The 26466-nt window shown below is 32.1% G+C and overlaps 2 protein-coding genes across 6 annotated transcripts; one reads left to right on the forward strand and one right to left on the reverse strand.

Annotated features, from left to right (window-relative positions):
* The first annotated feature begins 4907 nt into the window (after nucleotides 1-4907).
* Nucleotides 4908-13974, forward strand: LOC115967550 (phosphatidylinositol/phosphatidylcholine transfer protein SFH6-like). Of its 2 annotated transcripts, none has more exons than XM_031086667.1 (14): nucleotides 4908-5270; nucleotides 6230-6557; nucleotides 8120-8219; nucleotides 8842-9108; nucleotides 9221-9298; nucleotides 9423-9524; nucleotides 9660-9709; nucleotides 9850-9949; nucleotides 10072-10170; nucleotides 10277-10393; nucleotides 10775-10916; nucleotides 12189-12580; nucleotides 13490-13564; nucleotides 13703-13974. In XM_031086667.1, the coding sequence occupies exons 1-14, from the start codon at nucleotides 5237-5239 to the stop codon at nucleotides 13724-13726; spliced, it is 1908 nt and encodes a 635-aa protein (XP_030942527.1). In that variant the 5' UTR covers nucleotides 4908-5236; the 3' UTR covers nucleotides 13727-13974. The 2 variants fall into 2 exon arrangements, with proteins under 2 accessions (XP_030942527.1, XP_030942528.1); XM_031086668.1 differs by having other exon boundaries at nucleotides 10280-10393.
* A 285-nt stretch (nucleotides 13975-14259) lies between these two features.
* LOC115967551 (phosphatidylinositol/phosphatidylcholine transfer protein SFH3-like) lies at nucleotides 14260-20453 on the reverse strand. 4 transcript variants are annotated; one of them, XM_031086671.1, is made up of 15 exons: nucleotides 20215-20453; nucleotides 19597-19784; nucleotides 18573-18834; nucleotides 18355-18454; nucleotides 17977-18243; nucleotides 17732-17809; nucleotides 17515-17616; nucleotides 17383-17432; nucleotides 17012-17111; nucleotides 16813-16905; nucleotides 16600-16683; nucleotides 16068-16185; nucleotides 15282-15661; nucleotides 14959-15039; nucleotides 14260-14780 (listed from the first exon to the last, which is right to left on the reverse strand). In XM_031086671.1, exons 2-15 carry the CDS (start codon nucleotides 19679-19681, stop codon nucleotides 14763-14765), a joined length of 1818 nt encoding a protein of 605 aa, XP_030942531.1. In that variant the 5' UTR covers nucleotides 19682-19784; nucleotides 20215-20453; the 3' UTR covers nucleotides 14260-14762. The 4 variants fall into 4 exon arrangements, with proteins under 4 accessions (XP_030942531.1, XP_030942533.1, XP_030942529.1 ...); XM_031086673.1 differs by having other exon boundaries at nucleotides 19636-19784; nucleotides 20144-20453; XM_031086669.1 differs by having other exon boundaries at nucleotides 20144-20453.
* Nucleotides 20454-26466: the final 6013 nt, after the last annotated feature.

The raw sequence follows: 26466 nt of genomic DNA on the forward strand, positions 1-26466 counted from the left end.
TCCTATGTTAAACTGTAGTACTTGTGTAGGAAGAGTCAAATATAAACAAAAGTTGAAATAATAATAATAATAATAATAATAATAATAATAATGAGGGAAAGAAAAGGTGGAAGAGTGAGAAATAATTCAGAAAAAGAAAGAGGTCAACTGTTGGAATCAAAAAGAAAATAAACTGGCCCTATGTGGGGTGCCAAGAAAAGCTCTTTGCAACTTTTGCCCCTTTTTTTCCGCCAATAATCAAGCTTGTATTTTAACAAAATTTCTTCCCCAAAATATATATTAACAAGTGCTTCACATATGAATATTTAAAAAAAAATAAAAATTTGGAGGGTTTTTTTGGCCTTAATAGTCTCTCCAATCACGAGGAAAAGAGTCAACATTTCGACCTATTACAGGGAAAGAAAAAAAAAAAAGATGCTGAGACAGTTCATGCAATAAAGAATAATATTTTGATTCTTGATTGAACAAATAAGTATTGAATATTAATGCAACAATAAAACCACGGTCCAAGCAAACCGAAATATATTAGAGCTAATACTTATGCTAGTTGCCAAGAATCTTGTATTACAACTAACTGATACATTCTATTGTATTCATTGGAAACTTTCAGAGCTCAAATTCCTCAACCCGTAAGCGTAATAATCGAATTATTAAAAAAAAAAAAAAAGCATGTCACTTTAATAGTGATTGATAAATAATAATTGGGAGTTCAGGCTTGAGAATTTCTTCTTTCAAGTTCCTACAATTAATGACATATTTATATTTCTTGATACTTTGACTCTGATTTTCAAAATTAAACAAAAAATAAAAATAGCTTGAAAAAGGTAAAAATTATCATGATAGTTTTTTTTTACCCTCTAATACTATTTCTCATAAAAAAATAAAGAGACCAAGTAGCCACCAACAATTTTCTAAAATAAAGTCGTTGACAAAAAATTATTTGGAAAATTGATACTACTATATTGTTTTCCCTCAAAACGTGTTACTTTCTATATATTTATGAGAGAATAAATTTTTTGAAAATGACTTGATAAACACACTTTTAAACTGTCAATTCTTAAAATAATAATGCTAAAGATACAAATTATTTTATAAATTTTTTTACAAACTGTTGATGTGGTGAGTAATTAATAGTAAATGAAAAAGTGATATTCACCGACAATTTTCTTCTTAAAAGAATAATGCTAGAGATACAAATTATTTTATAATTTTTTTTACAAACTGTTGATGTGGTGAGTAATTAATAGTAAATGAAAAAGTGATATTCATCGACAATTTTCTAAAATAAAGTTACTGACAAAAAATTATTTGGAAAATAGATACTACTATATTGTTTTCCCTCAAAATGTGTTACTTTCTATATATTTATGAGAGAATAAATTTTTTGAAAATGTCTTGATAAACACATTTTTCATCTATCAATTCTTAAAAGAATAAAGCTAGAGATACAAATTATTTTATAAATTTTTTTACAAACTGCTGATGTGGTAAGTGATTATTAGTAAATGAACAAGTGGCATTAATGGTAGGTCTAGATGAAAACCAATAAGATGTTGGACACATCAAACTTCTTAAAATAAATTGTTAATGAGTAAGTTAAGGTGTATTTAATATTCTTTTATTTTAGATAATTAAAAAATAAAAGGTCACACTGCATTCAAATATCTATAAATAAAAAATAAAATAAAAATACAAAACTATCTTGATCCTACGGCCAATTGTTACAAATTGTATTTTTTTAGGGATGCTACATGTAAAACAGGAGTTTTCTCATTTGTGGGGAAGGAAATTAAGGAATGAAATAACTATAAAGGAATTAATATGAATGATCATTCCATTTTTATTTTCTATTGAGTAATCTGGTATTCTTCTTAAAAAGGGGAAGAGCATATAGTTAGCTGTATATAGATTTTGTTCCTATTTTGAGAAAACATATTGTATCGATTTTTTTCCTATTTTGTGTAAACATAATAAAAGGTGAATAGTATAACAATGAATTATATAATTCTCACATTTTTATTTATTCTTTTAGAAAAATTCTATAAAAATACAATAGATTCGTCTTATCTCGTTTCCTTTACATTATAATCTATCTATTATGTTTTATTCCAATTTTGTACGAATCCCAAAACATAATGTTAAGGAATAGTATTAAATAGGTTAAACCAAAATAATATAATGCACTTTCTAAAAATAAATAAATAAAATAATGCGCATTAAGAAAAGAGTTGGATGCTCTTTGACAAAGTCAAAGTCATTACTATCTGCTTGAGTGATTTTTAGTTGGCCTAATTGGGCATCCTTTTAAGCACAAGCTACCTGGGATTTAGGGGGAAAATAGTTCAAGCTATGAGCTTAGTAACTTATTGTAATCATCTTAAATTTTTTTTTGATAAAATCTTTTATTAAAGGAAAGATAAATTTATTGGTATTTTGACCAAACTAGTTAGCAACTTGTACAATGCATGAGAAAGTTCAATAAAATTTGTTATCTTAAAAAAAATTCTCTATTTTATTTTATATATAAATTTGAATTTTGATAATTATTAATAGACGGTGCCGGTGGAAGATTGAACTCTATATATCTTTTTGGACAATAAGAGACTTTAGCAATTGAATTAGTTGTAGCTCACTTTATTTTGACTGTATTTTTTTTAGAGAGTTTCAACGTATAACGTCCACTTATGATGATAGTTTTTTATTATCAAACAAAGACTTTAATTAGTTTTGGTGTAGGTGAGGATTGAACCCCAGATCTCTTATTCAACCATTAGAGACTTTACTAGTTGAACTAACTAGAACTCACTATTTTGATGTATTTGTATATGAAATATTAAATAAATTTGTTAGTATAACAAATAAAATATGATAATTGTGATAGCTATTAATATGTATTTATTAATATATAATATGGTAATTACTAATATAATGTATTTATTATGATTGTATTTATATATTGAATTATATATTCTATTAATTGAAGATATTATAATGTGGCAAGATTCTAATTGAGGGTCTAAGTATAGAATAAAATTTAAACTAAATTAATATATGTATTAGAATATTGATTTATTGCTAGCTGGGGTTAGGAGATTTGAATCCTGAACATCTACATTGCAAACACTAAAAGATGCCAATTAGTTTAACAACAAAACTGTTGACTATATATTAGAATATTGATATATAAAATTGTGAAGTTTCAAAAGATTATATGATAATTAAGCTAATATAGAATCAAATAAGGTAGCTCATCTTATAGCTCAATACACTATTAATCTTACTAAATGTCATTACTGGATGAAGGAAGTCCCTTCTTTCCTTGAGTCCTAGTTAACTGATGATGTATTTGATTTGATTAATAAACCGATTTGATTAATAAACCAATTTGCTTATACTCTAAAAGAAAAAAAAAACCTTATATTGCAAAATATTACGTGGTTAATCAAAATTAAACATTTTCAAGTTTATATATATTATAGAAAGAATAAACTATAAAATCATTTATGGAAAATAAAAAGAAAAGTTAACGAATGCTCTAAAAACATTGGTTTAACATATATTTTTAGAAACTTTTGATGGAAAAAAAAATTACTGTTTTTTATTATAAATTTTTATATTTTTCATAAAAATTGTATTAAAACTTGTTTAAAATAATTTATTAACAAATACTTTAAAAATACTACGACAAAACAAATAGTCTTTAATTAAAAATAAAAAGAAAAAGAAATAAAGGTTCTTTTTGGAAGTTTGTTAACCAAGATGTACGTGGACCAAAACAACCAGGCTTTAAATGCATAAAGAATAAATTGATTCTAATACACGTTACCCATTGAGTCATTGACAATACCATGTTACCATCAGTGACCAAATCATTACTTAATCACATACGTAGACTGATAGACCAAACAAAACTGGAAAACCCCCCCTAACCCTAAGGAAAAGACACTCTCACACTCAAATCCAAACACCACTCATGCTCATTCAATGCCAGTTTGTTACACCTACCGCCCGCAGATTCCTCGTTCAATGCACCCTATCCTCCCTCCTTTTGCCACGTGTTTATCTAAATTTTCAGAAAAAAGCTAGTACTCCAACTTATTATACAACTTGTCACGCGATGAGTCGCTAATTGTAGAGAAATTTTTTTTGGGTCGGTGTAGATCCACTTAGGTCTATCAGATGGTCCACTTCACCTTTCAACTAATAAAATACTATTATTTATGCAAGAAAAATATTACATTCACAACATTTTTACAACATTTTCATAACAAATCACAGGTGGTAGTCAATTATTATAGATTCGAATTTGAACCTAACACTAAGATTAATTTTTTACCCCAACAATAACAATCAGTAATAACCTGTCAATTAGAATTTGCTGTAAAAATATTGTGAAAATGTTGTGGACATATCATTTCTCTTTATGCAAATGTGACATTATTTAGAAAATTTTATTTTGAGAAATGATATGTCTACAATATTTTTACAACAAATTCTAAGTAGCAGGTTGTTATTAGTTGTTATTATTGGGGGCAAAAAAATAATCGTAGTGTTAGATTCAAATTTAAACTAATAACAATTAATCACATGTGATTTATTATAAAAATATTATAGATATAACATTTCTCTTTTATTTTTTATTCTTTTTACTTATTAAAAAAACTCACATATATATTTACATAAATATCATTTTATTTGTTAGAAAAGACCACATCAATGGTCTCTCAATTTAAATAATGATAACGTTGTGATAAAAGTTATACAATAAATTGTGTACTCACTTCCCAAAACTCATTCTTCCACTGTTTTACTGTGAGTAATTAAATTTATTACCATAAAGAGAAAAAAATGCAAAAAAAGAAAAACACATAGAGATTGATGTTAAATTCTACTTCTGATTCTTCTCGAATATTGTGACTCGTTACATTGCTCTTAATAAGATCAGTTACAACCCAAAAGAAATATAGATAAATAGAAAAAGAAAATTCTCATCTTTCACTGAAACACCGCATTTATCACCGTCGGATCTTTTTCGTGATTCGTTACACTTTATTTGTACAATTTGCAGTGCTATTCATTCTCTCCTCTCTTCTCTATCTTTCTCTCGGATTCGGATTCGTGTTTTTTTCGAAGCTCCGTTTGCATTTTCGGATCGGAATGCGGTGTTCCTCTTAGGTTTTCGCCACCGAAATCCAGCTTTGGTTCTGCATTGTTCATCGGAGCTTCTTTGCTTGACATGTCGGGCCCACTCGATCGCTTCGCTAGGCCTTGTGAGTGATTATTTCCTGTATTTTGTTTTTATGGTTTTTAGGGTTTCGCTTTGTTAGATTCTGTTTGGTTCCTGAGAAAAAAAGTAAAGGAAAGAAAGAAATTTGACTAAGAGTTCTGTTTTTTTTTTTTTCGTTTTTGGTTTTATTGAGTTAAAAGGAGTGGTATGTTTGGTAATGTTTTCTTTGGAACCAAACGCAATTGTATCAAAGAAATTGATTTTGTGTGTAAGTATTAATTTATTGGAGTTCTTGTTTATGATAATGGCCATGAAAATGTATCTTACTAAAGAGAAAGATTTGGGTTTTAGATTTTAGTTTAAATGACTTTAATAAACTAAGAAAAATTAGATTTTTATTTTTTGGGTTGATGAAATTGATGGATGGATTTAAGAGATTTTAATATGTAGAGTTGAAATGATTAGGTGTATGGAAGGTGTTATTTCAAAATTTGGAGTGAAATTCTCAATGTTAAATTGATATTTGAGCAATTCATACTACTTCTTCAGACCTCTTGGTTGTAAATCCTCAAATCCTAATGCAATCTTTGTGTTTGGGTTTATTAAATGGTACTATGTGTGGTGTGCCTTAATGGCTGTGTGATTATGCATAATTATATGAAGTTGATTCCCCATTATTTTTCGAAAATCGTAAAAATTTAATGGTGGGATGATGCATAATATTTTTGATAATTAAATAGTTACAACAATGGGGGAGGGGGATTTTAACCTTGGATGTCTCTGGTGGAAACATCACGAGGTGCCAATTGAGCAACAAATGCATAATTATATGAAGTTTATTCCCTTTGATTTTTAAACTCTTATAGTTGTTTTGGGTATATGATTTTATACAGGTTTATATGATTTTAAGAATGTAGCTTCTTTGGATACCTTTAACCTATCCTAGTTTGGTTATATTGGTTGTTTGTGGTTTAACATTTTTGTGCTTTTCCTTCGTGCTAGGCTTTGAAGGGTCCTCTGGTAGCGATGAGAGAAGAGATGAGAGAAGAGACGAGAGAAGAGAAAGGAAATCTGATTTTGAAAACTCTGAGGATGAAAGGAGGACCAGAATGGGGTCTTTGAAAAAGAAAGCGCTCAATGCATCTACCAAATTTAAACACTCTCTCAAGAAGAAGAGCAGTAGAAGAAAAAGTGATGGCCGAGTCAGCTCTGTTTCCATTGAGGATGTTAGGGATGTTGAGGAGCTACAGGCCGTTGATGGATTTCGACAATCACTCGTAATGGATGAATTGCTACCGGAAAAACATGATGATTACCATATGATGTTGAGGTGTGCTATCTCTAATCTTTTTATAGTTTATACTTTCATATGCATACAAATGCTTATGGTAATGATATCTAGCTCACCTCCTCCCCCATAAGAAAGGGGTAGAGGGAAAGGTTATGGGTTTAAAATCCACTGGCTGCTTGTGTAAACTTGCCAATAGAAAAAATGCATACAAGTTCTTCTAGATGTTTGTTAGGTATTGTTTGGTTGGCAGGAATGTTGATTCAAGAGAATGAAAGATTCTTGTGAGTTTAAACTCTGGGCTGTTTAAATTTCTGAGAAATTACAATTGAATGTTTGGTTGGTCCTTAGAATTTAGTTTTAGAATTCCTGAGAGTTTACCTATCCAAAAAAAAAAAAAAAATCCTGAGAGTTTAATGTAGGTTGTTTTGCTAACTTGAATTTCATTGAAAAGAAATAACTTGGATTTTATTCTATTCCTGAAAATGGGAAACATGATACGTTTAATACAAATATTCAAATCCATCAATAATGAGGAAAAAAATTATTCAGAAAAGCAGTATAATAAAGAAGCATGCTGACATATATAACACTGAGGGGTATACATAGATAATTTAGTCTACTGCAAGTGTAAACTTTGAATTCCTGTGCAAATGCTTTTATCTACAAAGGTCATCTAGTTATCTTCTTCCTAAACTAGTTTTATACCCATGTTTTGTTCATGCTTGATCTAAATGAATTTATTAAGTATTGATTTTATTAAATTTTAGTTTTCTATACAATTACCTTTCAAATATACATTGGCAAAGCAACATGAGAGCAGGAGGGGCCATGTTTCCCTTCCCTAAATTTTTTTTGAAATTTTTTTAGTTCATGTGAATGTGTATGAGGGTGCACAAGATCTATTGGGTGGAAGTGCCTACTGGTGATAAACTGAAACTTGGTGTGGGGGTTCTGATATGAAGCCGCATGGGTAGATGAGGCTCCAAGCTTTATTGAGTTGATTAGTTGTGCTGATGTACAAATGATTTGGTATCTTAATAAAGTCTACTTTTTTTTTTCTAAAAAAAAAAAATCTATGATTTATCACCCAATATCAGATTGGATGAACAGCAGATCGTGTGCTATACTTTTGCTCTGTTTTTTTCCCCCGAATAAAAAAACACACAGAGGCTTACTGTGAATTTTTTTGCATGTTTACAAACTCCTGCTCAAGTTTCAAGTTGTGAGAGACTCTAATTACTTGGTTTTAGGAGAGGCTTTAGAATCCCATGTGTTGTAGGATTTGAGGTTGCCCGAGATTTTTTTGATTCCCACTATTTTAGTCAACTGAACAGATTCATCTTTAAAACTTTCTAGAATTCTAAAATCTCACCCCAAAATCTTGTCAACCGAACAGACTCGTAGTGACTTTGTGAAATGTATTCTCTCTCATTCTTTATTAGGGACATTCTAACATGTGTCTCCTTTCATATCCCATGCTTTTCTTTTAATATTGGTTGAGGTTGTTGCAGTTTTTTATTTTCTGTTAAGTTTATGACTTTCTTCTCCTTCTTTTGAAAAGATGTAAGTAGCAACATTCTCAAGGATTATATTACTCTCAGGTTTTTGAAAGCTAGGAAGTTTGATATCGAAAAAGCAAAGCATATGTGGGCCGATATGCTTCAGTGGAGGAGGGAATTTGACGCTGACACTATTATGGAGGTAACTGTGTGCATTTGGATAGGCTTATTTTCTTATCTGCTTAAAGTGAGGTAGAAATATGATAATAGGGTTGGTAAAAACTAAGTAAATCATATGCTTTATAATAAAAGTTAAGTCCTAGAAACACTTATCAAAGAAAAAAAAGTTAAGTTGTAGAAACTGTGACAGCGCCAAGTGGTTACACTCTCCTTACACCAAGTGGCTAGCCTTATTAAAGACTTAGGTAATTAGTTAAAACTTATCAACAGAAAAAAAAAATCCTTCCATTTGAAATTATAAGACCTTTAGTCATTTAATTAAATTATTTTACAATCTATAGTAATATTTGTTTTTTAATAAAAACTTAGTCTTAATGTGACGTGCATTCATTTTGTAATTCGAATTAATTTCTGTTATTGTATTTTTACTATCTATTTTATTAATTAATTTCGATTATTTTATAATAAATAATTTTTTTAGTTTACAAATGATTCTTTGATTAAGCCATGCATTGCACATACATAATACTAGTAAGCTATAGAAAATAAGCCAATCTGAACCAACACTGTGTTGTCTTTTTCCTGGATCTGTAGTGCCTATTAGTTATATTTTCACATATTTACCATATTGTTGTTTTCATCAGGATTTCGAGTTCAAAGAGTTGCATGAAGTTTTAAAATATTATCCTCATGGTCATCATGGTGTGGACAAGGAAGGAAGACCTGTTTATATTGAAAGACTGGGAAAGGTTGATCCTAACAAACTTATGCAAGTTACAACGATGGATCGGTATGTAAAATATCATGTGCGGGAGTTTGAGAAAAGCTTTGCCATAAAGTTTCCAGCTTGTACCATTGCTGCAAAGAGGCACATAGATTCAAGCACTACAATCTTAGATGTTCAAGGCGTGGTATGTGGTGCCTGTAAATAACCATTGCTGATTTCAGAGTTGATGTTTTGGTTAGAATTTGAAGGAGTACCTAATTATTTTTTATTTCTTCTTTATAATATTATCATTTCAGGGCTTTAAGAACTTTACAAAATCTGCACGGGATCTCATCATGCGGTTGCAGAAGATTGATGGTGACAATTATCCAGAGGCATGCAGTTTCCATTCTTTCAATATGCTCTTATGATTCCTTCTTTAATGATTTATATTAACCATGTGAGCAAAAATAAAGTCTAATGTCAATTTTTGTTTTTGGTATTCTCTCGACTGTGCAGACTCTTTGCCAGATGTTTATCATCAATGCTGGCCCTGGATTTAGGCTACTATGGAATACTGTCAAGACTTTCCTAGATCCGAAAACAACTTCCAAGATTCATGTATGCTTCATATTCCCCTTCCCACATGTTTTTAGGATTGTGTTTTAAGTTTTAACACTTCAGGGCCATTGACTTTTTGTATCATTTATTTATCGGTAAATTTGTCTCTCTTTTTTTGTTGTTGGAATTATTTAGGTTCTTGGAAACAAATACCAGAGCAAATTGCTTGAGATAATTGATGCCAGGTAGTTTGGGTTTGATACCTTTGTAATATATGAATATTTTCTGTAAGCTTTATTTTTAATGGTTGTGATGTTTACTTGTACTTCTTATAGAAGTGAAATAATATGTTTCAGAACTTATGCAAATCTTTGCAATTATGCAGTGAGTTGCCAGAATTTCTGGGTGGTACCTGTACCTGTGCAGATCAGGGAGGTTGCCTCCGGTCTGACAAGGGGCCATGGAAAAACCCTGAAATTTTAAAGGTTATGTTTTACCCTCAGAGTTTCTATTTAGATTTTTTGCTTTCAAATGGGCTATTTAGTAATCCACTTGTGCTTCATTATGTAATAGAGAAACCATTGGTTGGTTGTATTGTTTGTTGCAGATGGTTCTTAATGGTGAAGCACGGCGTGCCAGGCAGGTTGTGAAAGTTTTAAACAGCGAGGGGAAGGTTATTGCTTATGCTAAGCCACAGTACCCAATGGTAAGACCTTCTCAATTCACCAGTTTTTATGGATGGAGCTATATTGCAATTATTTTGGATCTTACTAAGAATTGTCACATTTTTGTCATTTGTCACTATCTTGAAGCAGTTAAAAGGAAGTGATACATCCACAGCTGAATCAGGTTCTGAAGCTGAAGACATCACTTCCCCAAAAGCAAATAGGAGTTATTCACACCTTCGATTGACTCCCGTTCGTGAAGAAGTAGGTTTCTGACCATTTAGTCTGTGATTTTTATAACAGAATCAATGTTTTTCATTGATGGGTTAGGGTGTGTTGATGATACTTGTTTAGCTTGAGGTAGAATGAACAGTTCGATCTTGGGAGAGTTTCCTATAAAATTCTGGTTTTGAATTCACAAATTGGTCAATTTGGAAATGGTTACATAGCATTATTGATTCCTTGCTCTATGTCTTTGGGAACCTTGCCCCTTATACTTAACAGAGTAACTAATTGATATTGCTTGTTTGTAATGTACAAGACCATGATCTCATAGAATTTTTCTATGCTATCTTAAAATATTGAAATTTGCTCATGATTTGTGGAATTTGCTTAGTCTTCTAATGTACTTTCATGGATATGCAGGCTAAGGTGGTTGGAAAGGCAAGCTATGCAAGTAGCTTCCCAGGGTATGATGAATATGTTCCAATGGTTGACAAGGCTGTCGATGCTAGTTGGAAGAAGCAAGTGTCCCTCCAGACACCTTGTGCACCTGTTGCTTCCAAAGGTTAGAAATTACCTGGGTGTACTGCTCGTTTACCACATTTAACTGTCAATCTCATTAAAATGGTGAAGCTAGTCTGTTATGATACATGTTTTTAAACTGACTTCCTGGATTTGAAGTGGCCTTTAAATATGTCAAGTGCATCTGATACTTGTTATGCTACTTTTCTGGCATTGTTGTTTTCGTCAAAGCAGAGAACCCTTTTTGTCCAGTAAAATACTAGGATAAAATCCAAATCATGCCCCTTAAGTTAAAAGTGGAATATCATTAGCGTTTCTAAAGTTTCATGTTTTTCAATTTGTCCTTTTGTCGTCAAATTGATCTTTTTATCCACCTCCCTTAAAAAGTTAACATTAACAACTTTGAAAAAAGTAGTTGTTTTGGCCATGTCTCCACCACTCATCTCTTTGCAGCTGACTAACAAGCTCCTGCCTGGAATTCCTCTCCCTTTCACTTGTAGATGTTGCTGCCGAAGCCTTCATTAGGCCATAGAAATTACTTGTCAACATCATGATTGACAAGCCTTTGTCAAACCTGATGGTTCGCAATTCCTTTATCCCAGATCAGCAACTCTTAGTGTGATTATGCTTGGATTAATTTCAGTGGCCGAATGATGGTTTGGAAGGTTTATGGTGGTGGCATGGCTTGGTTTTGGGTGGAATTAGAGGAGGTTGATATTTTGGTGCAGCCGTGCAGGGTAATTGGGGTTTGGTTGGGCACAGTAGTGAAGCTGTAGTTAGTGTTTTGAGTTTAAAAATAATTTTTTTTATGTAAAATAAAACTTATTAGTGTTTTGGTATGTATAATATTCCTTTATATATATATATAACAGTAACTTTTTAAATGGTAGTGGATGAAGGATCAACTTGACAATAAAAGTATACTTTATTGTATCTAAAATATTTAAAATATATATATATATATATATATATTTAATGGTAGTTTTTTAAATGGTAGAGGACGGAAGGATCAACTTGGCAAATAAAAGCAAACTTTAAGAACTATTTTGACTAAAAATGAACTTTATAGACGAAAATGACTTAAAGGTTGTAATTTGGATTTTAGACAAAATACTAAAACAATCTTTGTAATGTGGCATAACTACATTGATCTTTGCTTGCCTGTACTTGACTCAACTTTTTTGTCCAGGGTCTGACATTCATATAGTTACATCTGGTGTAAAACTTGATAACATTGTTCAATCTTGTTTCTTTTCCTATGGAGTGCATAATATTTTAAAGATATATACTTAAGAAGTTTAATTTTCCTTTGCAGGGACTCTTCCCCCATCTGACAACCAAAAGCCACCTGAAGGGATTCGTGGTCATATTTTTGTGGCTGTTATGACCTTCTTCATGACCTTTTTCACTGTCTTCCGTTCAGTGGCTGGTCGTGTGACGAATAAGCTTCCTGAAACACTACCTAATTGTGAGCAAAATACTCCTGATGCAACAGACAAAGAGGAGTTTCACCCCACTTCACCAACTCCATCTTACACAGAGGCAGAGCTCCTGTCTTCTGTGCTGAACAAGCTTGGTGAGCTTGAAGAGAAGGTCACCATGCTCCAATCAAAGCCATCTGAGATGCCCTATGAGAAAGAGGAATTGCTTAATGCTGCTGTCTGTCGTGTGGATGCCCTAGAAGCAGAGCTAATTGCAACTAAACAGGTAAAATTGTGGAATTTCTGAAGTTTATTGTTTTTCCGGCAGAAGCATTTAAGTGTTACTGTAGTGTTTTTAAAAAAAGGTTGTACCAAGTGCACCAGTCAATAATTATAATGTGTAGCAGTGGGGGTTCAGATACTCTAAAGTCACTGGATCATCCAGTGCACATGGCAGCCGGCCACTACAGATGGGGCTTACATTTCAAAGGTTGGCACAACTTGGAATAGATGGCTTCTGTGTGCGTTGGAGACATCCAATGATCAGAAGGGATCTCAGCATTGATGCATACCTTCATAACTTCAAGAAGCCTTTTTTTAATTGGTATTATACAGGCACCCAGTTGGTTTTGTACCCATGGCCTCATACTCCACCTTGTTCGTACAAGGAGAGGAGCTGCCATTGGGCTATTTCAAGAAGCTTGTGGTGTAAACACTGGACTGCATCTTCATTTCTTATTGTAGCACATGCAACTTATGTTTGCTTCATCATCAAGCTGATAATATTGTCTCACAGAACTGGATTTATTGCCAGCTTGGTTTTTTCTGTCCCAATGAAGTTTTTAATTAGTCAAAGCTCCCCCCCCCCCCCCACTTTTTTTTCATTGCTATAATCATAATGAGTTTCTATTTTGTCTAGTTTGGATGCAAGGTATGTTTTTTTTATTTGTTTTAGCTAAAAGATAATTGGCTGTTATGTAATTCTCTTTTCACTCTCCATTTTGTGTCGTGCTATTTGATATACATGCACAATATCTTGGTCTTTACTTGCAGCGGTGTTGTCTCACCATGCAAGCATTACCTGTCTTTCTTTTGGGACTTGTTTTAAACATAACAGCACCAGCATCCTCTACATATTTACTAGATCAAATTTTCCAAAGATGCATGTATTGATTTTTGGCTTTCTTCTGAGCAGGCTCTCTATAATGCTTTAATGAGGCAAGAAGAATTACTGGCGTACATAGACAGACAAGAGGAAGAAAAGTTGCGGGTAGGTTGAGGTGTTGATTTTAACTGTTACATGTATGTAGTTAACCTCTTTTTTTATTAATGAGATTTGTGGCTGATATTTCCTCTTTTTTTTTTTTTTTTTTTTTTTTTTTTTTAAATTTTATTGCATGTCAATCAGAAAAAGAAGTTTTTTTGCTGGTGAGATGTTTTGCTGATGGAGATACTGCAGAAGATTTGTTTGATCATGCGATGAAAACAATCTTAAAAAGTGTGATTTTCTGTCCATGTCTATTGAGAAACAGACATTGTAAAGAAACGTGTAAGGCGGTAGATGTTCTGAAACTATCAGTGCTGTTTGATTTTATAATTTTAAGCCTTCATATAATGTTTGGAAAGAGCAGGCTTCAGACCCATCTGGTTTTCATATCTATTAAATCTAGTTTGATACTATTGCGAGTTTGTGTTGCTTGAGCCTTGAGACTAATGGCAGGGCGTTTAAACCCACTTAGTGTCTCGCCGAGTTCCCAATATAATATGGTCACTAGTGTTCAAAATACAGGATGGAAATAGCCTTTTTATTTTTTCCATGGTAGGGATTTAGACTTGTAATATATAATATGAATCATAAAATGAATTTGGTGATAAGAATCTACTTAAGCTAGCTCAAGCATAACAAAAACAAAACCTGTGATAAAACTAATTATTAGGTTATGATATTAACTATAAGCACTTGTGACAGGTCTAGCACCTAAATTGTATCATGAATTGGCAGGGGAAAATACACGATTGTGTTAATCAGAAAAGCTGTATAGGTATTATACATACATGGAGTTTAATCCTCCAATTCATTTGAGAAAATGAAGACTTTAAACGAATAACTTCACCTTCTAGCCTAAGAACCAAAGTACATCTCTGACCGCCAAGCTTGTGCAGTAGCTCTTTTCCCCTACCTTTTCTTTTGGCAGAAGAAAATACACTTTAATAAAAACTGCAAAATTCATGAAGATTTACGTAAAACTAACACAAGTATTAATCATTCAAAATATACACAAGTGTGAATGTACCACACACTGTTAATAGACAAAGCCATTTAGTTAATAATTGGACAAAGCAAACACAAAACATCAAATGAATGCAGCAAACAGCATCCCTGGGACTCAAAATCAACATCGCCGCCAACTTAGAAAATAATAAGTATTTATTTGGAGCAGTGTTCGTTATCCAGCTCCTGTATCACCTCACCAGTGGAATAGGCTCTGCAATCACAGTCCAAAAAACTACATTTTTAATATGCTTAGTACTACTAGCTAACATCTACATCTTTTAATATGCTCAGTACTACTAGCTACATCTTTTAAAGAATGAAAAAACATACAATACATCTTTTAATATGCTTAGTACTACTAGCTAACATCTAAAGATTTAGTAACATACCAGTTTCTTCTTCTTCTTCTTCTTCTCCTTCTCAAGGTAATCCACGAGCTCCTGCTGTCGAACAAGAGAATCCTCGAGTGCCTTCACCAAAGAAAAATCATACTTAGTACTGCATATTTGGTTATCTAAATTAAGATTAAAATTTAACCACGTGATTATTAATATTGGCCAATGCATTTCCTTGTGGAGCGTCTAAGGCCACATGATTGAATCTGATTAGGAAACCTGAGTTACAGTATCTAAGGAACTATATTGAAGTTTTACGCTTTAGTAATAGATCCAAGTCATCCAACATCTAATTTTCTAAGAAATTAAGGCAATACCTTCTTGGTTGAGGATAGCTCTTGCTCCAGGGCATCAACACGGCTTAGTGCAGCATTCAGCATTGCCTCCTTCTCAGCTGGCATGACTGCTGGCTTGTTGCTGAGAACATTCACCTTCTCTTCCAATTCGGCCATGCGCTTTATCACTGTCATGTAGTCTGTGGTGGAGATGGCAGGTGATGGCAACTGATGGCCTTTAATCACTGTGTCATCGTAGCAGACAGAGCTGTTATAGACGGCAGCTTCAGCGACTTTCTTTGGCATGTTCTTTGTCAAGCGGCCAATAGTGACAATGCCCATAACAAAGGCCATGATCCCGGCAATAATATGATTGGTTATTCCTTTGGGGTCCTTCGAAGCACCTTGCACCGGGTAACAATCTGTGGATATGGAAAATGGAGGAATGTTTTTACTATAAATCTTGACCGCAAGGAAATTTTTCAATAGACACTGATTTGGTAAACTGAAAATCCTTCTACATTCCGAAAAATTAGTATAATTTATAGTAAAATATAAAATCTTAAAGGTGGTGTGCTCGGTCTTTGGTATCACAATTCCATAAAGAGCCTATGTTAAAATTTTATAACATGTTAACAAGTGACAAGTGTTGCTTAGGTAGCAGTATATAATGCATAAGGTTGGATATTGATGCAGTTACCCCCTAAGAATCTTTTCAGAAACAAACTACAAGCTGGAATTATTTTCAGAAAGCCTTTAAGCATTTTATATCTATCTATCTATCTATCCAACCGTAAATTATAAGTATTATATCAGCAAAATGTGTACCTTTAGTAACAGAGAATTTAGCAATTTGTACTTGTTTTGACCAAGCTGCATCCACAGTCTTGTCAACCATTGGAACAAAGCTGTTATAGGGATTATGGTACTTTTTGGTGATGGGAAACTACAGCATGCAAAAAGAATATTAATGAACTGATGGAGCAAACACAACAATCTATGGACAAATTGCAAGAGGTTATGGCAGAGATCAGAAATAGGAATTAGAATGTGTGCCTTCAGTTTATGTGAACAATCTATACTTGAATTAATAATAAGATGCTTTGAAGAAGCAAGACAACAAAGATAGCACAGAATTCTTATTAATTAGTTGAGAAGTCTCAAAAACTTGAAAATGTTGCATATTCAACTAAAAATATAATGATCCTACAAGGTTTACTAGCACTCCTAACCTTGGATGAAATAATCCTGAAGTATGTGTGTTAGAGTTGATCAACTTGATTTGGTTAGTTAGCTTCATCATGCTAGGAAGGAGATGGTTTTGGATGACCAGAATGTGATGGAAGTCGAGAAAACTTACTGCTTCAGGAACAGAAGAGAGTTTTGGTTCTTCTGCATAATCCCTTGGAACATCACCTGATTCTGAGCTGAAAGAATCATACCTCTTCATTGCATTGGTAAAAAAAAAAATGTTAGGGAATTCAAAATTTGTATAAAGAAATTGACCAGACAATTAATGTTAACACTGAGAAGATCAACCTGCAAAAGTTGAAAGACAAACTTCACTCACTACCTTTGGGCATGCATTCCCATCTTCAGAGATTGTCTTCTCCTCAATGCCAGTCAGTATTTTCCTTGGGCATTTGGCCTCACCATTTTGAACCATCTGGCTTATCAAAATAACATATTCCATCATTTATTTTTTATGTTATACATTGCAGAGAAACAAAAAATGTAACTAAATGAAAATAGAGTAAGTAGTAGCAAATCACCTTGAATATTTCTTGATCATTCCAAGGGCCCTTATCAGAACGCAGGCAACCACCCTTGTCTGCACAAGTACAAGTACCACCGAAAAAGTCTGGAAGTTCACTGGCTCAAATCCAGAAAAACAAGTTGTAAATGTGGTTCAATAGAAAACTTCATTTTAAATTATTCCATCGAAGTATATTATTTGATGTTGTTGTCAAGGTAGCTAAAAAAGAAGGGTCCTGTTATTGAGGAGACTGTAATTGCAAATCTTAAATATGTCACATGTACTAGACAATCTAGTCTAAATAAGTTGGTGATTTTTTTTTTAAAGATGAGAGACCAAAATAGACAAAATATAGATTGTTTGTGAACTTGATTAAGAAAGACTTACCTGGCATCAATTATTTCAAGCAACTTGCTCTGGTATTTGTTGCCCAGGACCTGGTAAGTAAATCATGTATCTGTTTAGCAACATTACATGATCAAAATCAGTGCTATTTTGAGATAAATGATAAATTCTTACATGAATTTTTGCAGCAGTCTTGGGATCAAGGAATGATTTGACAGTATTCCATAAGATCCTAAATCCAGAACCAGCATTAATGATGAACATGCGGTTCAGGCTCTGCAATAAACAGAAGACTTTGTTAACATAATTGAAAATCAAACACCATCGTTCAGGCTAAGGTTGCAAACCAATAAGCTCGAGGCACATGAACTTGTAGAGTTGAAATGCGAACCTCTGGGTAATTGTCACCATCAATCTTCTGAAGGCGCAGAAGAAGTTCCCTTGCTGATTTGCTTAAATGTTTAAGCCCCTGAGGAGTCAATCATGTAGGAATTTAGAACACACATATTCCAAAAGTAATTCATTGGTTTGTATTTAAGTTCAATGCAACTTTTATAAATGAGTTTACACCATTCTATGTTTGATGTTTAATTACTGCTCGGTTGACCAAATATGAAGCAGAAAAAGCTTACATACCACTCCTTGCACATCCAAAATAGTTGTGCTCTGGTCAATGAGCTTCTTTGCTGCAATGGAACATGCTGGCAACTTAACAGCAAAGGTCCTCTCAAACTCCCGTACATGATACTTGAGATAGCGGTCCATTGTTGTGACTTGCATCAGCTTGGTGGAATCAACTTGACCGAGTCTTTCAATGTAAACAGGTCTTCCTTCCTTATCAACTCCATGATGTCCTTGTGGGTAGTACTTTAAGACTTCATCGATTTCCTTGAACTCGAAGTCCTTAACCAAGAAACCAAAGGGAAAAGATTCAGACACATACATTGTAGTCAAATAAGAAAGAGATCTCCACCAAATTCTGGGTTTAAATATTAGAAAATACTTATAGAATACCTCCATGATTGTGTCTGCTTCATACTCCTTCCTCCACTGAAGCATATCAGTCCACATTTGCTTTGTTTTCTCAATGTCAAATTTCCTAGCCCTTAAAAATCTGCACCATCATGATTCATATAAACAACTTGGTTGGTTTTGTGTATTCTTGGGGTCTCTATAACTAAATGGCTACAAATGCAATCTTAGATCTATAGTAGCACAGAACAGGAACTGACCTTAGCATCATATGATGATCATCATGTTTTGAGGGTAGTAGTTCTTCCAAGATAAGTGCTTGGCGGAATGCATCCACTGCCTGCAACTCTTCTGCATCAATGTGATCCTCAATAGCAACGGACATGACTTTACTGTTTCTCCGACCCCGTTTCTTCAAGGAATGCCTAAACTTGGAGGAGGCACTGATTGCCTTCTTCTTGAGAGATCCAAGTCTTGTCTTCCTCTCATCCTCAGAGTTTTCATGGTCAGATTTTTCAAGACCTATAAATGCATTTTGTTTAATGTTTAGAAACACAAGTGCAAGGTGATAAAAAAAAAAGATAGGCAGAAAGATCTTTTTCCTCTTGCTACTATGCATTTCATAACATAAAATTTGACATATACGAGCTCCTTATGAATCTAGCAAGCTCAACCAAAAAGGCTCTATCTAAATGGCCAAAAAGAGTTACAAAGCTCAACACCTTTTCGAGATTTTAGAGTTTTTATCTTTCTACTTAGACTGGCTGAAATTTTAGTTTTAAATGTTTTTCTGATGAATGGGATAAAATGAAAGAAAGAAGAAATCTGTTGGCTTTGGATTTCCACTAACCAGACTATAATTAATAGCTTTTGTGAACCACTAAGGTGTCTATGTTCAAATGACATAAAACTGTCAACAAATTCATTTTGGCTCATATTAGACATTTTGATATTTTAAAGCTTTGTAAGAAAAAAAGGGATCAAATAAAAAAGAAAGCCACATTAGACTTGGTTTAAGAGGAATATTCTGGTCTTTCATTTCTCAAATCTTTCTATTCCTTTTTTTTTTTTTTTCCTTGTTTGACTTTTCTAGGAAACCAATTGATGATCAAGAACCTCAAAAATCATTCCTATTGGTTTCATACAGAGAACATAATCAATGAATTATTTAGAAACATCAAAACCTATGAAGATTTCCTATAATCTACTGAAACCAAAAAGATATCATAACAAGATTCAAGAAGATGACATTGCAGAAAAAACAATTAATTGCGAGAGACTTGCCTGCTTTAAAAGGTCTATCAAGAGGTCCAGACATTGTACCTGCTTTAAACGGTCGATCAAGAGGTCCAGACATTGTGTCACACATTTTTCTAGATATTCAAAGTAAGCTCAACAAAAGGGCAGGGGAATCAAGCACTCATATATAACAAAGACGCCCAGACTATTGCCCTCCCCGAATATGTCTACACCTTTATAAAACCAAACACAAAAGGTCAGAAAATTTACCACATTAAAAGCGAACAACAGAATCAATATGAAAAAGGTTGGCCAAAGTAAATGTATATGCATATGTTTTGCTATCATATCTGCTAGAAGCTGAAAAGGGTGGAGAGAAATAAAAAAGAAGTAAAAGAATCAAATCATGATGAAAAAAAAAAAAACGAGATAAACATATAAACGGCCAAAGAAAATGTATATGCATATGATATGCTATCATACACGCAAAAAGCTTTAAAGGGTAGAGATCAAAAGGTTCAAGAATCAAAAACCTGATGAAAAAAAATACGTGAAGAAGATGAAGAAGAGAAATGGGGTAGGAGAGAAAAACCTTTTTTTTTGGCAAGAATGTAGTAAAGCAGGTTGAAGAAAAGGAGAGAGAGAGAGAAGTGTATATATGACCCGGATTATTCTCTTGAAATCGCGGCAGAAAAGGGACGGCTAAAATGGACAGCCAGGATGATATGACAGAATTAGAAAAGTGAAAGATTTTGTTCCATGACATGCCATTGACAAGGTCTCTGTAGGGGCATGAAGCTTTTGTATTGTTTGTTTTTGTTGGTGTTGGTGTTGAACTGTTGATGGTGTTGGTGTTGCTAATAAGGAACAGAAACTGAGAAAGAGTTGGCGAAATGCAAGCCACTCCGTTCAAACTCTTACTATTCCTAACAGACTTACCTAACACCTCCGACCCATTTCCCGGAAAATTTTATCTGTAAGTTTTATCTGTGAAACTTTTTTTTTTTTTTTAAGAGATAATTACAACATTATACTAACCCTGCAGCTTGAACTATTTTTCCTTAAATTTTTTTTTAATAATTTTTTGATAGATATAATTGCCTTTTTTTTTGTTTGTGTGTGGATGAATGGATTAATTGCATATTTGGTACTCAACCTTTTAAGTCCTATTTTATTAAATTGTCACTTTGTCCTTTATATATATTATGATAGTATGTCTCCTAAAAATTGTTATGAAAATATTGCGATATACTAATATACCATTACTCTTATATATTTTCAAATTGTTTTAAAAATCTACAATCATCGTCTAATAAATGAAAAATGCTAACACGTTAATTAAAATTTATTCACCGTCATGAATTTCATGGCGAAATAATCTTTGATTTTATGAATTTTATTTGTTAGACGTTCATATGGTAAGGATTTATTTAACAATTTTTTATAGTAATATAGTGTAGTTTAGTTTCATCTGATTCAGTCTTGGATTTGATAATTTAAAATTTTTAATAATGGTTTTGCTGGGATTACAGCTATAGGTAGATGGTGGTAGCTAGTTGGTATGTTTGTGAACCATATATTACATATACTTTGGATAGTTTATTTATATTAAGTAGGAGAAAGTCAATTTTGCTAACGTTGTGGCACCCCACTAAATTTTGCAACCTGGGTTCTAAGTTTTCTAACTCTCTTGCCAGCTTGCATGGAAAAATTATGTCATATTAAATAATATAACAATAAAAAATTGGATCAAATTCAATAATGTAGTTGCAACATCTTTTAATTTGTATATATTCTTATTTGCCTTCATTTTCTCCCTCTAAGCACTAGTTTTTATCTTCCAATGTGCTCTCATTTGTTCGTGGTTGAGATCATGGAACCCATACAATGTGCTCTCATTTGTTCGTGGTTGAGATCATGGAACCCATATAACTCAATAATAAATTAATAACATGTTGGTTAATTTCTTTTCTCTAGAGCATGATATTGAATCTTATTTTATCAAAATATTAGCTTTGAGCCCAGTATTTTTATAACACAATAACCAAGATAAAATGGGATAGAGAAGAGTAGTGGCTGTGGATTTCACTACTATACCATCAATCACAAAAAAAAAAAAAAAAAAAAAAAAAAACACACACACACAACGTCAAGTGCCATTTTACTATATGCTTTAATCAAAATTTGATAATAAAATTGCACACGATCTCCTTTTTTATTGATAATATGCATTTATGCAGTCCCTATCATGTACACTTCTTGTTAAAATAATTATTAAATTGCTCATTTCTTAATGTTTTAGGTTTTTAAAATCAAGTGGTAATTTATCATGGTAGAGTTTTGTGGTCTTGAATTTGAATTTTATTTTTACTCTACCTCGTAAGTGTTAAGACTTAGGAGTTCTATAACAACCACATAATTTGACAACTTGTCGAGATGATCAATTATGAGTGATAGACAACTACTTTTACATGAACCCCTTATTTTTTCTACATAACTCATAATCGATTATGTCACAGTTGTGGCAAAAAATTATGTCCCTAGGCTTTATCTTATCACAAATTCAAATGAGTTTTTGGGTTCAACATCAACATTACTATCTATTGGGGTTTTGTTAGGTTAAGGATTATTCTAAATTTAGTTCATTAAGCATAAACGTATTAAATATGAAGTACTATTTGGGTTCATACTAGATCGTTCATTGGATTACCGAGAAGCTTGTAACGTGAGAGTCCATCATTAGCCTTCATATTAAATTTCTGAGACGCCATTGGCTTTTCCTTAACAAATATACAGTTGACTTCAAAAAATTAAAAAAGATACAGTTCATGTTTTTGTACACCAAAGGTCCAAAGTACATTTCGTTTAGCTGTTTCTGTAAAATTAAAGACTATTTCTGTTACACTGGTGGCTCCACGTTAGAGCCAGGGTGGTCACAGGACCATCTGACTTGGAAAAAAAAAATCATTATTATATATAAAATTTAAAAATTTTATAATTTTTTTCCCTTAAAAAAATTGTGTGACCACCCTAAATTTTTTTAAGTTCAATATAATTAAATTTTGGACAAAGTTTAATAACAAATTAACTTGGTTGTAGACTAAGGCTACAACTCTACTCGATATTTTTTTTTTAATGAATACAAATTTTGACAAATCAACAATTAGATTACATTTTTTTTTTCTTATATCCTCCATACTTGCAAAACTTTAAGAAGATCAAAGATCAATAGCTTATGTCATTAATCAAATGTTTAAATTTTGGGTTTTTGTAGTTTAAAATTATATGCAAAAAATAAGTTTATAGATTAAATAGTAAATAACATTTGATTGACAAGAAATTTGACATGCATTTTAAGAACATAAAAAACATACAATTCAAATATTAGATTTTCAAAATATGTAGCTATGTTAATTTGTTTAATAAAAGTTGTAGTAGTCTTAAGCTACAACAAATTTTGTCCTCAAACTTTGTTCCTCTTAACAATATATTGAGCCCTTACAAACAAAAAGAAAAATCCAAGAAAAATTTAGTTTAACTAAAATTTTGAAAGAGATGTAGTTTGTAGCATTGATAATAAGATTATCATGTAACGATTTTAAAATAATAACAATTCGTAGAAGAAAATTGTAAGACTATTCATGCATTTTTTTTTTTTTTTTTTTTTTTTTTTTTTTTGTCAATATATGAATTTATCTTTTTATTAGATTTTGTTTAATTTAAGTTTTTCGTGACCATTCTGGAAAAAATTCCTAGAACCGCCACGGTTTTGTTAGCCATTTTGTTTGTATGTAAGTAAAACCATCTAAATGACTAAGTCCCAAAATTCTCGAACAACTTGAAACTCTCATATCAATTTAATATCTTTTCATTTTAAGTTTAGTAGATCTAGGGACAAGCCACAATGAATGGTTCATTCAGAATCTAACATTGTGTTGTAACATTTTTTAAGCTTCAATTCTAACAATCTCGTAGATTTTAGTTAATTCAAATGATACAATTTCTTATTATCGAATAAGTTATATGAGATTTAAATTTTGTGCTTAAAAAAAAAAAAGATTTAAATTTTGCCTACAAAAAAAAAAAAAAAAAAAAAAAAAAAAAAAGGTATTTTAGCTTGATAATTAAGAACAAAAATTCATAAGAAATTTTTTATATAATATATATATATAAAGAAGGATATATTAATTGTAAGCTTAAAAATGTCGATTTACTTTGAGATGGGGTTTACTTACTTATTAAGTGTGCGTTTGGCTCCAAATTAAAACGCCAGCTTTTATTACTATTCAGCTTATTTTTATTACTATTCATGGGTTTCACTGCACTTTTTTATACTATTCATGGATTTGAGACATAATATGTCACTGAATGAACCAAACTTAAACATAATATGTCATTGAATAAGCTAATGAACATAAGACACGATATAAAATAGAAACTATATTATGGCAATTGAGAGAGAATCAGGCACAAAGTCATGATTCACGTTTTCAATATCAATTTTCCTTGGTTGTTAGGTCAAAGGTATCCCTTATAGTCATTATTTTATCCATCTAAACATGATAATTCCAATTTTCACATTCCAAAATTCTAATGACAAAAACCAAAATTTCAAAATCTCATTCACACGAAAAAAGTATCTTGTGTGTTAGGTGTATGCAGTAAGCATCTCCCTCTCTCAACCATTTTCACCAAACACCCATAATTGTATCCAAACCCCAAACAATTACAAAGTACAAAATTCCTCATTTGATGCAACAACAAAATAATCAATAACTCTTTCATTTCTCTAACCAAAAAAAAAAATGGCAAGGATTTGTTGCAAATTAAGTTTCAGCAACTTCTGCAAAATGTACATATATCAATGCCTCAAATAGAACCCATTTGGTGAAAAATTCAATCTTGACACAGAAAAATATTAGTCTGGATAGGTGTCTATTTAAGGCATTGACACGTATACATTTTTGCCGGAGTTATTGCAACTTAGTTTATAGCAAATCTTTGCCCAAAAAAAGAAAAAGAAAATGAAAGCAACCAATTATATTGGATCAATGGATTCTTTAGAGTTTAGATCCTAGAAAGAACTCCAAATGAAAATATTTTTATTTTTCCTCACTTTGTTGGTAAATGAGATAAAAAGTTGAAGGACGTTAAATGAATATCATTTTCCTTTGTTTGGTTAGAAGGAAAGAAATTATAATGTGTTTAAATTTCTATTATGCTTTTATTATATAAGTAACACTTTTTTTTTTGGTCAAAAAAAAAATAGTAACACTTTTTTAAAAGTATTATTTTTTTAAGTTACCGTTATACCACTAATATATGAAAAAAAATTATTATTATTTTATAATGCTTAAAATTTTTCTACAATTTCATTTTTAGATATCTGTGAGCATTGTAGATTACAGAGGTGTTACGTTTATAACATTTTTACAACAAATCATAGATAGTTAGTTGTTATTGGTTCAAATTTGAACCCAACACTAATTTTTTTGCCATAACAATAACAACCACTAATAACTTGTCACTTAAAATTTGTTGTAAAAATATTGTGAAAATGTTATGCATGTATCACTCTTCTCTTCTCTTGGAGGCCGTCCCCAGGAACCATTAATTTGCCATGCATTATATATGGGAGTGCCTGAAACTTGTAGATGTTTGGGATTCCATTCCAGATTTTGCATTTCGTCAGCTGCGCTCCTTTCCATCGTTCAGGGACCTTGTTCTCTTCGTGCATGTGGAAGGGAAAAATCATAAGCTGATGGCAATGATCATGTGGACATTATGGTACCAAAGAAACCAACTTAGAGTTGGCCTAAAGGAATTTCTTATCTCCCAGGTGATCCCTCAAGTATCACAATCTCTCTCTGATTTCAAGATACTTCTCCCTTGATCAGCTCGGCACGTCGACCACACCAACTCTCAAATCCAATGGTCTCCGCCTCCAAGTGGTTCTCTTAAGATCAACTTCGACGGGGCTATGTTTCCAGACTTGGGTATGGCTGGTTTAGGAGTAGTAAGGGCAATTTCCTTTCCACAGGAGCTCGGCCTCAACTCATTTATCCTCGAAGGGAATTCGACAACAGTGATCAATTCTCTTAACTCTGCTGAAAACTCTCTTTCTCCCTTTGGTCACATTCTTTCTTCGGCAAAACCCACTTTAGTTATCATAATTGTATTTCTTTTTCTCATGTACGCAGACTTGGTCACAAACCTAACTAAATATATGTTAGACGTGTTAGAGCTTTGTTGATAGAGATGTTGATTACAACTAATTTCTTTGAATAATATCAATAGTATTCTTTCTCAAAAAAGATAATTTTCATTTTGTATTAAGAAATGAATATATGAATTGATGTTAAAAAATTATTATACTTTAAAAATCAAACAATCTTTAAAAATCAAAATTTGAGAAATTCAAGGTTTTGTGGTCAACCAAAGTTCCATCATAGTTTGAATTGTGACGAATTGATGATATCAAATTAATTTAATAATTAATTAAACTATAAATAACAAAATATATTAATTTGAATATTAGCAATATTGAATAAAAGTATATAAAACAATTTAAACCATTTTAATAAAAGTCTCTTATTTCTTTTTTGTTTTTTTTGGAAATGTTCCTTTTTGTTTTTGTGTTATATATATATATATATATATAGAGAGAGAGAGAGAGAGAGAGAGAGAGAGAGAGAACCCAAATGGCCCAATGTGTCTAAACCAATTAAAGGCCTAGCCCGTGTACATCAAGGCCGAAAAAACACTGCCACTGGAGCCAAAATTGTCCAATGCTGAACTGAACCACTTTTTTATCCCAATTTTTTTTTTTTTGGTAAAATTGATCCAATTTTTTTTTTTTTTTTTTTTTTTTACAACATTGATCCAAACTTTTATCAGATATAAAACACGTCTTCC

This window comes from Quercus lobata, chromosome 11 (genome assembly GCF_001633185.2).
Source record: "Quercus lobata isolate SW786 chromosome 11, ValleyOak3.0 Primary Assembly, whole genome shotgun sequence".
Taxonomy (NCBI): domain Eukaryota; kingdom Viridiplantae; phylum Streptophyta; class Magnoliopsida; order Fagales; family Fagaceae; genus Quercus; species Quercus lobata.